The 17,464-nt window shown below is 40.3% G+C and overlaps 1 protein-coding gene across 1 annotated transcript; it reads right to left on the bottom strand.

Moving 5' to 3' along the window:
* Window positions 1-5,789: 5,789 nt before the first annotated feature.
* On the bottom strand, window positions 5,790-17,246 carry LOC117255986 (sodium/myo-inositol cotransporter-like). Its single transcript, XM_033625263.2, has 5 exons — window positions 17,157-17,246; window positions 10,784-11,693; window positions 10,474-10,669; window positions 9,517-9,644; window positions 5,790-9,423 (listed from the first exon to the last, which is right to left on the bottom strand). Exons 2-5 carry the CDS (start codon window positions 11,421-11,423, stop codon window positions 8,207-8,209), a joined length of 2,181 nt encoding a protein of 726 aa, XP_033481154.2. The 5' UTR covers window positions 11,424-11,693; window positions 17,157-17,246; the 3' UTR covers window positions 5,790-8,206.
* Window positions 17,247-17,464: the final 218 nt, after the last annotated feature.

Below are 17,464 nucleotides of genomic sequence, written 5' to 3' on the forward strand. Positions count from 1 at the left end.
ATAAAGCAAATGTTAACTGGATCATGTGTGAAATAACAGAGTTCTGATGGGAAAGTAACAAGAAAAAAATTAAAACAAGCCCTGCAATAAGGCATGTAGCAAAGAAACATGTTTGTAGAAGGCTAAATTTTATGTAAATGAACCAAACTTCTCTTCAGCACTCATATCTAAGTGAAGAACGTGGATGTAGAAATCATCCTCAGAGAGCGTCTGTGTGTCAGAGCAGAAAAGTGATGCAGAAAAATTTACCACAATGCAGGAAAGTAAGTGTTCGATGCTCAAAATTTCCAGGGATAGGACCCCCAGACCCGCACTTAATATACACTGCTCGAAAAAATTAAGGAAACACTTAAATCAAACATCAGATCTTGATGAACGAACTATTCAAGTTCAAAATCTTTACTAATGTACACTGTATAATTTGTTGAGAACAAAATTTGGTAACAAAGGTCACTGGATTCAAAATCACACCAATAATTAAAGTAAAAAACTTAAATCACAGGCTGCAACTTGTGTGAATGTTATCATGGCAGCTCGTAATGTGACTCAGTAGTGTGTGTGGCCCCAACATGCCTGTATGCACTCCTGACAACGTCTGGGCATGCTCCTGATGAGTCAGTGGATGGTGTTCCGGGGGATCTCCTCCCAGACCTGGATCAGGGCATCAGTGAGCTCCTGGACAGTCTGTGTTGGTACTTGGTGGTGTCGGATGCACCGATACATAACGTCCCATAGGTGCTCAGTTGGATTGAGGTCAGAGGAACGAGAGGGCCAGTCAGTGACATCAATGCCTTTGTTATCCAGGAACTGCCTACACATTATGGCCACATGAGACCGGGCATTGTCCTGCACCAGGAGGAACCCAGGGCCCACTGCACCAGGAGGAACCCAGGGCCTACTGCACCAAGGTTGCCCTGTGGATTTTATCCCAGTACCTAACATCAGTCAAGGTACCACTGGCTATGACATGGAGGTCTGTGCGACCCTCCCAGGATATGCCTCCCCAGACCATCACTGATCCACAGCCAAACTGGTCATGCTGGATGATGTCACAGGCAGCATAACGTTCACCATGGCGTCTCCAGACTCTTTAATGCCTATCACATATGTTCAGTGTGAGCCTGCTGTCATCTTTGAAGAGAACAGGACACCAATGACAGACCTGCCAATTCTGGTGTTCACTGTTTCTAACAGTTTGGTCAGAAACATGCACACCAGTAGCCTGCTGGAGCTCATTTTGTAGGACTCTGGCAGTGCTCCTCCTGTTCCTCCTCACAAAAAGGAGCAGATACTGGTCCTGCTGCTGGGTTGATGCCCTTCTACGGCCCTGTCCAGCTCTCCTGGTGTAACGGCTGGTCTCCTGGTGTCTCCTCCATGCTCTTGAGCCTGTGCAGGGAGACACAGCAAACCTTGCAAATACACGTATACTGTAGATGTGCCATCCTGGAGGAAGCAGACTACCTGTGCAACCTGTTTGGGCTGCAGGTGCCACTTCATGCTACCAGTAGTGACAAGGACACTAGCAGAACACAAAACTAGAGAAGAATCAGTCAGGAAGGATAAGGAGAGAGCAACCTGTCTGCTTTTGCCTCTGCATTGCACTTGTTGTCACTTTCATTTGCACCAAAGCAGGTGAAACTGATTCACAGTCACTTGTACTTCTGAAATGGACAGGTTGATATCCCAGAAGTTTAACTGACTTGGTGTTATAGTGTGACGATTAAGTGTTCCCTTTATATTTTTGAGCAGTCAATGGCAAAATGCCACATCCATGATGGCAGTGGCAGCCATGTTTGAGCACTTTTCTTCGGTCTTATCAGAACAAAATGAATTAAGTACCACTGTTTTTATCAGGTGCAATATCTTTTCACTTTAAATCTAGATGTAAAATGACCCTAGATGTAAAACGCAAGTGCAGATACACTAAAACACTGAAATTTCCACTAATTTAACCCCATAGATTGTTGATTTAATCTGTCTTTAGGGTATCAAACAGTGGTGTTCAGCTTTATTTACCGTCATCTCTACACATATATACAGGATTAAGCAGTTATCAAGACGAAGTCTAAATGTTCCTTGTTCCTTTGTTGTTAACCTCAGCTTTGGGAATCAGTCCAGGTTGTGGCTTGTCAGCTTGCAAAGTGACGTTGCATTGTCGCTGGGTTTTGACTGAGGGAACCTCGAAGGAAAATGATCATCTGGGTCCTGAAACAAATGCAAATGTACAAACAAATTACTTTTATTTCCAAAGCAATGCAGAACATGCTGTAACCAAGTTTGAAACTGTAACAATTTTAAAGCGTTTAAGTTGTCCCCAAATTAACAAACCCTTTCATAAACCTGTTTCCTCATCTCTGTGGCCTTTTAAAAGAGTGGAGGAGCTTGGCAATGACAAACAGCTGTCTGTCTTGAGTCTAGCAATTTTGAGTTTAGCACTTAACCCTTTCAACCAGTCTGCCCTTCAAAAGTGTCGGAGCAGCTTTGATGTCATCAGTGCTGTTTAAAGGGAGTAGATTCAGAACGGGTAGTGGGGGTATATGCAGGTATACCAGGTATAAAGACTTCTGACCTCAAAATAAGAATTGTTGTGTTTTTATGCCAGTGTCTGTTGTCTGTTCGTCCATCCCATTCTCGTGTATGCAATATCTCAAGAACAGTTTGAGGGAATTTCTTCAAATCTGGCACTAACGTCCACTTTGACTCAGTGATGAACTGATTAAATTTTGATGGTCAAAGGTCAAGGTCACTTTGACCTTGCATAGATCTCCTTCTCTTGAGCACAGTATCTCAAGAAGGACTTGAATTAGTTTCCTTCAAATTTGGCACAAACGTTCACTTGACTTGACTTGAGAATGAACTGATTAGAAGTTGGTGGTCAAAGGTCACTGTGACCTCACAAAACATGTTTTCCGCCATAACTCAAGAATTCAAGATAATTACAACAAAACTGAATGCTGCGTGGAGGCAAACAATCATGAGGCGGTAATTCTAATTGTTACCCCAGAATTAGCCATTTATATCTACAACAAGAGCAGGTCCTCTTCCACAGAATCCATTGTATTGTTTCTTCAGTAGCCCAGAACAGACAACCCAGACACTGGATCAAGCTCTACATCTTTATCTCTGTAAGGCTACATGCCGCCTCTTTTGACAGTACAAAGTGTCTCAGCACCACGGTCTGTTCTCTATATTAAGTAATAAATACAGAAAGAGTAGATATAGCTTGCAGTGCATGAGCAATATTGACTGAGTGTTATCTTTTGTCACCCACCCAGTAAAAGGGAAGCCATCATATGTTGACGGTGTAGGTGTAATGTGTTTACAGTTGTCACGTTAAAGTTAGATGGAAAGATGCTGTGTTTGCAGTGTTATCAAATTGATTATTACTGTTACTTACTGTTGATAGACCTGTGGTGCCACTTTAAGTTTGGGTCAGGCAAAACTGACACTGCACCAAAAATAAAAATGGATTAAAATCATCGTTTTTGCTTATCATTGACATGCCCCATACTGTGAAAAAGAGAAAAAAGAAAAATCCATTTAGTGTTTAGAATAGGGGGGAAAACTCAGTTTTTGTTTTCATAAAAAATAACAGTGGCTTTATCAAAACAAACTGTCATTTAAAGGGTTAAAATTAAAAAAAAAAAAAAATGCACATTTGTTAATTATGTTTAAGAGTGAAGCTGGTCAAAAGATTTCATTTTAATGGCAGTTTTTCAATGGGGACATTTTTGTTTTCTGACACAAGAGGAATCTTTTTTTTCAAGGATACACAAGGGTTGAGTGTCTTGTGATATTCTTCTTATTCTATTAATTTTGGTGTCCTTAATTTAATTTTCAATATGCAAATTACATGTTTAGAACCTTAATGGAACCTTAATGGGTCTGTGGGCATTAAACAAACATACAAGACACAAAACTAAATAATTAGATTAAGCAAGTCACAATACGCACCCAATTAGACGTCTATTGCAATATTTAAACCACACTTTAAACAGTTAATAACTGGAGACTCATCTGCTTGGTGATTGTTGTGGAAAGTTTACTGCCAGGCTGGTGTGAGGTTAGTTGGAAACCGGCAGGTCCTCAGCCTATCAACAGGAGTCTCCGCCCACAGCAGCATCATCATCACCTAGGTGTAGAGAAAACATGTTGCCTGCACCCTGATGAGGATGATGAAGATGTGCAGGTCAATGTGCCTGTTGTTTACTGAATCTAACAGATGTCTTACTGAGCAGCCATCTAAAGTCAATTTACCATTGATAAAATCAATCAAAGCTCAATCAAAACTCAAGGGGTTATCAGGCACTCTGCTAACCATATCATGGGAACTGTTAGTGGGCCAGATGACCAGTTTGGTTTAATGTTTTCCATTAATAGATAACCTATAAGTGAAGAATGGAGCACTGATTACTTCTGTAATATGTAGTTAGGGCAGGCAGATTATATCATACAAGAATCTATTAGTTAAAGCTTATTTCTCATGTCATGACATCTTCAAAAATGACCACCCTAATGAATCTGTACAAGCACTTTACAGCCAGTGAAACTTCAATGAAAATCATTATAATAGCCACATTGAGAAATAGCACTTCACTTATTTGGACTTGATCAATTTCTATTGCGTAAATTAGGTTCTAAACTTCACTCAGTGTTGGAATATTACAATAATGCCATTATAATCACTGGATTGATCCAGGAGAGGAGGTCCTTAACATCTGTTCTTACAAACTAACACAATAACACCATAATTTACAAGTATGTTCTTAAAATTTTGAAACCATTTGATAGGAGGAAGCCCTTGATTTCTATAATAGCTGTAGAAAACAAAAAAAGCTTTGACAAAATCTCATTAAATGCTTATTTTACCAAAAAATCCTTGTGTGCAGCTTAACACTCTTAACACAGTTTATCTTTGCTGTGGAAATTCTCCCATCATGCTGGTCTAAATTCAAGACTGGTTCACTGGACTTATAACAGATGTGTTAAGAATAACACATTGTATGTTAATTTTTAACACACCTGCATGTCTAGTTAAGGTCAGCACATTTGTGCTGCTTTCAGCACAATCAGTGTGTTAGCACATTTAAGACATGCTTTGTGTTTAGAAGAAATATTATCATATTGTTGGAAAAATTAAACAGTGATTCCAGAGAGAAGCAGACAGATGGGTCTACAGTCTGTGTTTGAAGGATATATCCAGGATGTCAAACTGACACAGCAACAACAACAGGTTAAAAAGACAAAGATAGTTAGAAGCTAAAGCCGAACTACAGTAAAGGCTACAGATCACAGTGTAAAAGTGAACCACCACATCACTGCTGATCGCCACAGAAGACAATGAGTATAAAGGGAAACTTTGCTGATATTGAACCAGCTGTGTGGCATCGCAGTGTGTGCAGATGAACAGTATTTGAGTATCAACATGGTACCAATATGTGTCTCATTATTTCAAGTATATGATGTTTATATTGTGTAGTATTTAATATGTATATTTAAATATACTATGATGAATTTTCTGTTAACTAGCCAGCTAATGTGAGAGCATGAAAACGTGAGCTATGGTTGACTCTACTGGGTGAAAACTGAACTAGCCTACATCACATTAACTAGCTAGTTAAATGAAAATTCATTAGTCACAAGTCAACTTCATGGTGGTGCAAAAGGAATAGATGATCATAAATAAATCAATAACATTTATCCTCTAGAAACCATGAACATCTGGTCCAAAATTTGCTCCAATCTATAGATGTTGAGATATTTCAGTCTGAGACAAATGACAGGTGAAATAAAGTGTTGGGTATGTTTTTATTGTATAGTTTAAAACAGGGATTATGCCAACGATAAACTTGCTGGGAATATCCACCTGGGAACTTTGTGCTGCTCGGTGTCCCTAATCTGACGCGCCTGATGGGTTTGTTAAAGGAAGTTATCTGAAAAGCCGTCATTGGAAACTGTTACTTGGCAGGGGATCTCTCCAATTCTGATATAACTGATGCAACTTCAATATCTCCACTAACCTATTTGAGAAGGCACAACCCATGACTTGTCATTATAATAAATCAACAAAAACTCACAGTGTGTTTGTTTTTAATCTCTGTCAAGCACATCAGCCGAAAGAAAGCCCACAAAGCATAGTGTGTAATGTTTAAACTTCAGTGTTATTACACTAACACGATTACATTCGTTGGATCAGTTTTTGGAGAGGAGGTCCTCTCCTTCACAGAAGAAATCAGGCTAAACATCACTTCTTACATATTAAAACAATAACACCATAATTCACAATTACACTCGTAAAATTATTATATTGAGTGGAAGGCACCCTTGAGTTCTATGAAACGTGTAGAAAATGAAAAAAAAAAAAACATGACAACATCATATTTAATGCTTATCTCCCAAAACATCTGGCATGTACTCATGTATGTATTGAACATGACTACCCTTGGAAATATAAAAGACTGCCAAGAAAAAGCGAAACATAATAGGATTATTTATACATTTCCACTAACACAGTGTTGTGTTTTACACAGTGGTGTTACATAGCTGTAAAGCATATACTGTATGTACATATACATTCCACACAGCAAAATATGACAGGTGACACTAAAAGGTACAAAAATATTTAAAACATTTTAAGTTGCACTTACATATATAAACTCTTGTGCTTTCCCCATGTAAAGAAACCATTACCAAAACCTCTGGGTAACTTCGACCTCAGTGGGTCCCTTGCTAGCTAGCCTTTAGCTCCATTTCAAACCAGTGGATTGTCTAGTCAAAGCAATGGAATAACGATTGTTAATATAGATAAAGTGTCTGTTTAACCACAGCAGATGGTGGGGTGCTCAAGGTTTCCTGGGTGTTTTCCCATTTCATTGAAGAATTTACAGACCACCACCATAAAAGCCATTTTTTGGTGTTGTATTCCCACCAAACATTTGCACTCATCTCCTAAAGTCTGGGATTTGTGGACCTCTGTCCTATTGAGTGGGTTCTTGATAGTCCCCTTTAGAAAGACAAATACTATATTTCTTTTAGTGGAACTTATGGGGCAGTGAAACTGAACAAAAGACTATCTACAGTGAGACCATCTACACAAGACACTTGTGTAGATGGTCTCACTGTAGATAGAGACATGGTCTCACTGTAGATAGTCTTTTGTTCAGTAACTATGCGACATCTGATTCGGCAAGTTGCGTCCATCAATTTTTGTACCTTTCAAACTAATAATCAATACTTGACAAAAGTCACCAGGTTTCTTTCCAAATATATTGCAATTAATGTACCATCCACGACCGCTCTGTGAACATTAAGAGTTGACACTTGCACCTTGTCTCTACCAAGCTGTCTGGTTTAGTTCAATTTGTTTCACATCAGAATAGCTACTTTTGTGTTTCTATCGTCAAAAATTTTGTTGAGGGCACCAACAACATCCATTCTGTCCTGTTTTTTAATACCCCTCTGCTAAGGTACCTTGCACACTGGTCCAATGTCTAAAAGATGAATCTAGAAACACAGGAGTCTGTTAATTGTTTAGGAGAGAGTCGTCACTCTTGCCCAACAAGGACTCAATGCACAAAAATGTTCTTTTTAAATATCCCACTGATTGGGAAAGACTCTTCACACTCCAGCCTTTTTTATTTTGCTCTGAACTAACTACTCCCCTACATTTAAGAGTACTGTCAGCAGTGGAAATGCAGACAGTAAAACAGTTTGAAGGTTTGGGTATATGTCGGTATGGACTACATACGAGTTCAATGGGTACCATAACTGAAGTGTATTGTGGAAACGCTTCTGTTGTATAAGCTAGTTTGTTGGAAGCCTACTAAAACCTCAACAGTCACCACATCCATTTCATAACATATGACAAAGCACTTATTTACTCTATTAAAAAAACAAACAAACCAAAAGTTGGTTCCCCAGGTGCCCTCAAAGAGTGGCACTCTCAAAGGTGTGTATGTGTGTTTGAGAGGGAAGGAGAGAGTGACAAAGGGACGGGAAGCAAAGGTGGACGGTGGACTATCGCATGCAATGTTTCTGTAACTCAGAATGGTACTTTGTCACTTTCTGACTTGCCCACTTGTAGCTGTAATATTTTCTTGAAAGCACACACAAGGTCACACGTGGACCCTCACATCACATGACATACTCATCGGGGATCCAATCTGGTGAAGGATAAATGTGTCCCACTGCTTGGAACTAAACAAGCTTATATGGAGAAATAGATAAGGAGAAAGATATCGATAAAGCAAATTACTACCAGTCCTATGTTCAGGATGATTCTGGTTTGTGGAGGTTCATGGAGAAGCTCATCCACGATCCGCTCCTTTTCTTGAACTTTAAAGACCTGAGCTTCAATTGGCTTCTCCCGGAAGCCACATAAACACTCTAAAGTCTTCATACACCTCCCACTCTCCAGTCCTCCTCCTCCTCCAAGGTAGCCTTCCTTCTCATCATCCCTCACTCCTCTCCCTTCTCCCTCTTCTACCATTTTAACATCAGAAAACAAAGAGGTGCGAGTATTCTGGTTTGAAAGGCGTGGTTCTATGTCACTGGCTGTGACAGTATGACTGTCAACAACACTGAGCACATTTGGGAGGTCTTGACTGCTCTTTTTCTCACCAAGCACACTGTTTGCATTTAGACCTGTATGGTTCAGAGGCTTCAAAGCATTGTCAGCGTCTCCAGTTTTCTCTTTTTCATGCTGTTTTAGTTTCTTTCTCTTGTTTAACCCCCACAGAGTAGTGCTTCTGATTTGTTCTTTGCTGGGCGGAGGAGTGCAAAGACTCACAACTACAGTCACCAAAGCTGACACCCAAAACAAGATGGCAGCCACATACATGAAATGAACATCTTTGATGAAAGATGGCCGCTCGTCAGGCTGGTCACAGTGAGGCTCACGGTAGACTAATGCCAAAATCAGACGCAATATACCAAGGGAAGACCCTACTAACCCACCCCAGAAGGCACCCGTCTCATTGCAGCGATGCCACAGGACAGCAAGCAAGAAGAGAGCAGCTACAGGTGGAGTCAGGTAATCAATTACTTCTTGGATGTAATAGAACACCTGGCCTCCCTGCATCTCAATAATAACTGGCACCCAGGCAATGCTGATGATCACCATGAAAACCACAAACAACCTGCCGACTATCACCAACTCCCTGGATGACGCCTTCTTTCGTATCATCTTGTAAATATCCAATGTGAATATGGTGCTTGCTGAGTTGAAGATGGAGTCCAAGTCGCTCATTAGAGCTGCGATCATGACAGCCATCATTAGGCCGCGGAGACCAACAGGCATCACAGACATGACGAGACGTGGGTAAGCTACGTTGCTACAGCCAGTTGCAGAACCACACACTTCCATACAGTGCTCTGGGCTGATACAGGCCAACTCATCAGGAAAGAAGATCCTGGAAATCATCCCTGGAATCATAATGATAAGTAAATCAGTTATTTAGTGAGCCCATGGGTGGGATTGTTGGTGTGACTCAACTAAAAAGCAGCTGATGGTGCTACCTGGGATGACAATGATGAACGTGGGGAGGATTTTCAGAAAGCCAGCCATGAGAGTAGCACCCTTGGAGTGGGCTATGTTCTTCGCTGCCAGAACCCGCTGTACAATCACCTGATCTGCACACCAGTAGCTGGAACACAAAGGGGTGATGCTTATGGTGTGTTCAAACGAAAACGCAAAGCATATTTTACCTGTGGCACAATTACATACAAAATCAATGCATAAATGCAATTAGATGCAAATTATGTGTTGGGTGATGCAATTGCATGGGAGTCCACACCTATCAGCATTAAGCTCCTGATGTCATAGAGAATCAGAAATGGAGGACAAACTTATTTTCATCTTCTGTGGGCACCCTGGGCTCTACTACTCCATGTCAGTACTATACAGAATCACAACAAAAAAGGAGAGGGCTTGGAGAAAAGTAGGTGGAGCCACAGGACTACATAGAAAATACTGAAGCTATGTACTTGTTACTTGTGTAAGCTACTTTGTTAAGTTGCCTCTTAGCACATGCTCTGAGTACTTTAAGTTGGATTTCTATTCTGAAAGGTAAAAAAACCCAATAAAGCTGTAATACACTGCTGAAGACAATGTGAAAAACAATGGTGTTGCCGTCTTGGTTCACACAGGTTCAGAACACAGACACGTTGTAGTCTGAACCAGCTTAGATTCCAGGTATTGGTTTTACTTTACTACAAACCAAGTTAGCACTGACAATAGCGTTAGCTGCCTTTCCCTGTTAGTAATGCATTAGTTTGCACTAACGTTAGCACCGCTGTTGAGGGCAAACACTGGCGAGTAAATTTTATGGCAATCTCCTCAATATATTTTCACAGGTTTGTACAAGCATCACACCAGTTTAAGCAGAAATGTCAAGTGTGTTAATCTTCACACACATAAAAAGCAATACATCTGAACCACCTAGGACATCTGCGTGGAAAGACATGGAAAACTACCACATAGAGGCAAAAGTCTGGCCCAGTAAGAAACCAGGCCAAGGCAGGTCTGGATCCCTTGGGCCATGAAGTATCTTCAGGGCATCTGGCTTCGGGTGGAGGTGGTGGTAGCAAGATTCAGAATATGTCAGGTTGGGTGAAGACAGCAAGATGGCAGTGATGTTTGGAGTAGCCTGCATGTACTTGGTCCTTACACCTTAAAATGACATGCCAGGACATGGTTTAGCATACATTATGCTAAATAAATAGTTTAATTGATTACATGGTACAAGTGGTTTAACTTTAATGTATAAATAAGATCAATACAGACCTTCAAGCCCTCCCACTTTAAAGAGGCTGATGCCTGTGAGGCACAGTGCTCCGGCGATCATGAGCAATGCCTGGACTGTATCCGTGTAGATGACAGCAACCAGACCTCCAGTGACTGTCAACACAGCTGTCATGGTGATGAGGATGATGACTGACAGATAGAGGTTCCACCCTAAGGATTCCTGAATGAACAAGGCCCCGGCATAGAGATCCACAGACAACTTTGTGAACATGTACACGATGAGAGATAATGCTGCAAAATACACCTTTAGCCGGTAACCGCCGAACCGTTTGGACAGGTACTCCGGCATGGTGTAGACTCCAGAATGAATATACACAGGGATAAATATCCAGCCTAACAACTGGAGCAATAATAAAGCATTTAATTCCCATGCAGCCACACTTAACCCAGTAGCAGCACCTGATCCAGCCAGTCCAATGAAATGCTCGCTTCCTATGTTGCTGACGAATAGAGATGCTCCTACAGCCGCCCAATTCATAGAGCGACCAGCGAGAAAGTACCCGCTCACTGTGCTCTTATTAGCTTTCCACGTGGCAAACAAACCAATTGCTAGTACCAGGATAAAGTAGATTACTACAACAGTGATGTCTGCCACTTCCATGATGGCAGTGGCAGCCATGTTTGAGCACTTTGCTAGTTATGACCCCAGACATAAAATCCAAGTGTGGTTACACATGCAGCAATGGAATTTCCACTAATTTTAGTCCATAGATTCCTGTTTGATTCTCATATATACAGTATAAACCACTGATTGAGCTTATGTCCAAAAAATGTTTTCCTGTTCCAAATAACCTCAACCCTTGTAATCAAAGCAGGTTGTGACTTGGCAGCTTGCAAAATGGTGGTGCACTGTCACTGGGGGCCTCAAAAGAAAGTGGTCATCTGGGTCCTGCAACAAACACAAATGTAGAAACAATATTATTCTTATTCCCACAGCAAGACATGCTGTAACCAAGACTAAGACATGTAATTCTACAAAGTACATTTAGCCCTTACCTTGATGGTCACTGCTTAGTGAGTAGTCAAAGCATTTTCTATGCGAGGATGTCAATATGGTCATTAATCTTCACAACACTGGAGTCACCAAAAACATCATACAACTGTTGTCACAGCTGGGCAGTAGTCTTTTGGATGACCTTATCTCCAAGTCTGCTCATTTCTTTGACTTCAGTCAATTTATTTGTATATTATTATGCCACAATACAATTCCAGTGAAATGTAATCTCACCAGCTCCTTTTATTTGTGCCTCAACTAGAATTACCACTTTGCGGTTGTATATTATTAATTATTAAGTTGCACTTACAGTTCACATTCTGAGAAAATGTGGATGCGTCACACACATCTTCCCTTCCGAAGGACATTGGAGCTATACAATCAGCACATTTTCAAGGTTTCACACACTTCAAATGTGGATGTTGCTGCAACAAAGCTACAAATTCTAAAACATGGATGCTCCACTCACATCTGCAACCCGGCGGCAGAGAAGCTCTATACAATCAACACAGTTTGAAGGTGGACACCCAAGTTTAGTGTCACCAATTCAGTATGATTCAGTAGGCCAGAAGAGTTTTTGCAGAACGTTATGATGTCACAGTGAAGTTGACCTCTGACTTTTTGGATATAAAAGTCATCACTTCAATTGGCATGATTGGCGTATGAATTCTTGACTTATCGCCAAAAACATGTTTTGTGAGGTCACAGTGACCTTTGATTACTTCATTGCTGAGCCCAAGTGGACAACTGTGCCAAAATTAAGGAAATTCCCTCAAGACATTTTTGATATATTGCGTACAAGAGAATGGGACAAATGAAAGGTAACAGTGACATTTCAGTTTGACCACCAAAATGTAATCACTTAATTTTTGAGTTCAAGTGGATGTTTGTGCCAAATTTGAAGAATTTCCCCCAAGATGTTCTTGAGATACCATATTCATGACAATGAGACAGACCAGGTCACAGTGACCTTTTATCCTATTAGCCAGCCGATTGAATTTGTCAAAATTAGAGTATGAATTCTTGCATTATGGATAAAAAAATGTTTTGTGAGGTCACAGTGACCTTGATCTTCGAAGTTCAACCACCAAATTCTAATCACATTGTTAAGTCCAAGTGGACATTTGTGTCATATTTGAGTTCATTCCTGCAAGGCCTTCTTGAGATATCACATTCACAAGATGAGACAGATGTAAGGACACAGTAACCTTGACCTTTGAACTATGAACCCCAAAATCTAATCAGATCATTCTTGAGTCCAAGTGGACATTTGTGCCAAATTTGAAGAAATTCCCTCATGGTATTTTTAAGATATCATGTTCACGAGAATGGGAAAACATAAAGCCAGTGGTCACTACTGTAGATGGTGCCCAACTTGCATACATTTTCCTTGATGTTTACTCGCTTTACATTTGAAAACCTCAACTGGCCAGGTCGCTGAGTCAGGAGGATGAGAGTGGTGAAGGGATTTTTTTTTAATTTATTAATGCAACCCCTGGTCATATCGAGACCTCTGCAAGCTGTGTAAACACAGGAAACATGTTTCTTTTCTTTTCTTTTCTCTCTTGTCTTTGCGATGCATCTGCACAGCACAGCCTTTTATAAAGACCATTGTTTCCTCATCTCTGTGGCCTTTTTAGAGGGTGGAGGAGCTTGGCAGTGACAAAAAGCTGTCAGTAGTCAGCACTTAACTCTTTCTGCCAGATTTTCTTTTAAGAGTGACAGAGCAGCTTTGATGTCACCAGGAACAATGCTGTTAAATTGGAATTGATCAAATAAGAAGCCCATGGCTCAGTGCATTCAGACTCACCCCAGTTTGCCTCAATTCACAAGTCTGCATAAACAAATTACAAGTGAAGTTGCAAACCTCTTAAAGTCTCTGCATTCTGAAATGCAGCATTGAAAGATGTGGGTGTTTAGCCACCAGGGAGGGTATCAAGTTGCATTCTGGGGAAGTGGCCAATACTAGATACTAAAAGTTAGGATATCTCGGGCTCTGCTGCTTCAGTTTGACATCATAATGGAAGCATCATTACCAATGAGCACGTCTGCAAGTTGGTTCCTCCACGAACCATTCAAGTTTCAATTACAATTTACATCCATGTCTGTCCAGACTCATGTGTAGCCATGACATGAGGTTTACAATGCTTCAAATGTGGATGTTGCTGCAAAGAAGCTACAAATTCTAAAACATGGATGCTTCACACACATGATCAACCTGGCAGCACAGAAGATCTATACAATCAGCACAGTTTCAAGGCGGACACCCAAGAATAGTGCCACCAATTCAGTATCTGACCAAATGTCTCCATTAGTTTGAGTAATGGCCAGAAAAGTGTTTTTGCAGAACATTATGATGTCACAGTGAAGTTGACCTTCAACACTGAGTGATGGTCAATGGATATGGATATAAAATGTCCTTACTTCATCATGTTATTGTATTAGACATTTGCATGAAACTTTGTCATAATTAGCGTATGAATTTCTGAGTTATCACCAAAAACATGTTTTATGAGGTCACAGTGACCTTTGACCATCAAATTCTAATCAGTTCATTGCTGAGCCCAAATGGACGTTTGTGCCATATTTGAGGAAATTCCCTCGAGACCCACTTAAGATACTGCATTCAAGAGAATGAGACAAATGAAAGGTAACAGTAACCTTGACTTTTGACCACCAAATTCTAATCACTTAATTTTTGAGTCCGTGTGGATGTTTGAGCCAAATTTAGGGAATTCCCCCCAAGGTGTTATTGAGATATCGCATTCACAACAATGAGACAGACCAGGTCACAATTACCTTGACCTTTGATCTCTGACCACCAAAATCAAATCAGTTTGTCCTTGAGTCAAATTGTATGTTTGTGCCAAACTTGAAGACATTTACTCAAGGTGTTCTTGAGACTTAACGTTCACAAGAATGGGACGTACGGACATGTGGACAACCCGAAAACATAATGCCTCTGGCCACAGCGATCGCCAAATGTCTTGTTTTGTCCAACCCAAAAGTATTCATTCATTCATTTTCCGTAACCTCCTACCCTGTTGGGGGTCGCGGGAGGGCTGGAGCCTATCCCAGCTGACATTGGGAGAGAGGCGGGGTACACCATGGACAAGTTGCCAGACTATCACAGGGCTGACACATAGAGACATTCATTCACGCTCACATTCACACCTACAGCCAAGAGTCCCCAATTAACCTGCATGTCTGTGGGAGTTTTATTAACCCTTTGAAACCTGAGCAAATTGGCTTGGGTTATTTCAAAAACATGACAAGGAGGAAATGAGCAATGAAAAAAAAGAAATGACCCACAACTATTGGCAAGAAGTTAGTAAAAAGATTAAATTAAAAACAAGAAGATTAGTTAAAAACAAACAAGGAAATGACCTGGAAGAATAGCTTAAATATTATAATAATTATGTAAAATAATTTTAAATATGTAATAATCATCATTATAGTTTTTCCTTGGCTTTCCCCCCACTATCTTTTTAAAAATAATTTTCTAAATTTATTTATTTTATTGCAATTTGTGTAACATTTTTGCCAAGTTGCTCATTACCTTTTCCCCTTGTTTTTGAAAGAAATTGCACCAGTTTGCTCAGAGTTCAATGGTTTGAAAGCAGCACAAGAAAAATTATGTCCCTCCAGGTTTCAGAAGGTTAATGTAGAAAACTAAGAATATGCTGTAGTAGACCAAGCTTGTAACATAACTCATCAAAGCTTTGACTCGACATCATAAAGAACTATATGAGGATCTTGCATCGATACTGGAGTTTGTTTTTGTTGCTCAACAGCATGTGCTTGTCCATGCAGGACAGCTGGGGCTGGTGTGAATGTGCAGAAGCACAAAAATCAAAATCTCTCCACACAGCCTCATTCACTTTAATTTAGCTCTGTGCAGGCAGCGTGATAATGTTTCACGAGTGTACACAGTTGGGAACAATAGCATCAGTGATATTTTCTCACCAGAGTACATTGAACTGCTGTATTTCCATGTGCAGGGTTAACTCCTGATGCTACTTGCAACAGAGTGAGTACTAACTTAAGATAATTAGTACAAGAAGGAAAATGGTGGGTAAACAGAGGTTTTGACATTTCCAGCTTCAAGACATCTGCATTTATTCCCTCCTCTTGGTTTTATCGGGGGACTTCTGCCAAACAAGTTTTGGACCTGCAGGGAGGTTTCGTAACACTTTGTTCGGGAGACATTTTTTACAAGTCCTCTATTTTTTTTCTGTCTCACTGAAGAAAGGGACTCAAAAGTGCAACCCTCTCTAGACCACACTGTTTCAGTTTGTGGAATTTGAATGTCTATATTTACCTGAATGGCATTTTGCCCCTTTTTATCCTCTGAATGACCCTCAAAAGTACTAAATGTCCTGCGCCCACAGGTGTTTCCAGTTATTCTGGCTAATTCGACCTCTGCTCAGGTTAAAGTTTGGTGGAGTTATATTGGGACTGCACAATGTCATTTCAGGGATCAATAAAATGATACAGCCAATAAAAACATCTGACAGGGGATCTGACAAGGCATAAAAAACACACATGGGAATGGACCATGGGGTGTTTAAGTCAAAAATAAACCCTTACTGGAGTTGCTGCTGGTTAACACAAGATAACAAAACTTCCTTTTCACTTAAAAAGTAAATCATGGTGTCTGTGATCGCGTGCATGAATATACCTATGATATTCTACTGGAGAGACTATAGCAGCAATGTATATGATACTTTAATTATAACCCTGTAATGTAGACGGTGAGCTATCTACTATTCTTATACTACAGAGAGACTTTTTGTGGTGCATTGTGACATTCATGTAGTTTTTATACAAAATATGGCTGAAGCAAAACATGCTCACATATGCTTGCTGTGCTTTATACTGTTTTAATCTCTATGATTTATCTCATTTACTGCAACAGTGAAAATAGATTTACAGTGGAACTGCAAGTGAAAATAGATATAATCGTTTCTTGTGATATTCTCATATAGTTATGAAGTAAGTTGTGTAGCTTTATAATGTTAATTATCCATCATGCAGCCTGGTTGGCTTTGCATTTTTCCCTGAGGGACTGTCTTGCACATTGCAGTCAACAGTTTTCTATTGAATCTGCCTCTTATAATATTCATGGAATATTTCTTTATTTTTTTCTTGGATCAGTGACCTAAATTTTCTAGTCTGCATTACAATAATATTCAGCAAACATTTTTATAATGTGTCTGTGGGATTAGCGGTGACATGATTTACTCAAACACACGAGACACAGCTCTTATTAGTTATACACAGGAGGTCACAGAAGCGTTTGACTGTGCATCGCGATATTTCAGCCGCACTTTAAAATGAAAATAAGATGAGACTCACCTGCTGACTCTCCTCCGTGTCGTCTCTCAATTTGCCTTTGCAGTGTAAAGATTTTTTGTCAGGCTCATCTGAGTCTCAGGCTGGCTGGAGAACAGCAGAGTCCCCAGGCTATTAAGAGAAACAGGAGGCTCCGCCCACAGCAGCATCATTATCACCTGCAGGGTGGAGGGACAGCACCCTGGACACTCAATAAAAATTGTCGGGGTTTCCACGGCAGAAAAATGACAAGGCATCACTTGGTAATCACCAGTGTTGGAAAGGTTACCTTTGACATGTAATAGGATACAGATTATTTGTAATGAGTTATG

This window comes from Epinephelus lanceolatus, chromosome 24 (genome assembly GCF_041903045.1).
Source record: "Epinephelus lanceolatus isolate andai-2023 chromosome 24, ASM4190304v1, whole genome shotgun sequence".
In the NCBI taxonomy this organism is placed as follows: domain Eukaryota; kingdom Metazoa; phylum Chordata; class Actinopteri; order Perciformes; family Serranidae; genus Epinephelus; species Epinephelus lanceolatus.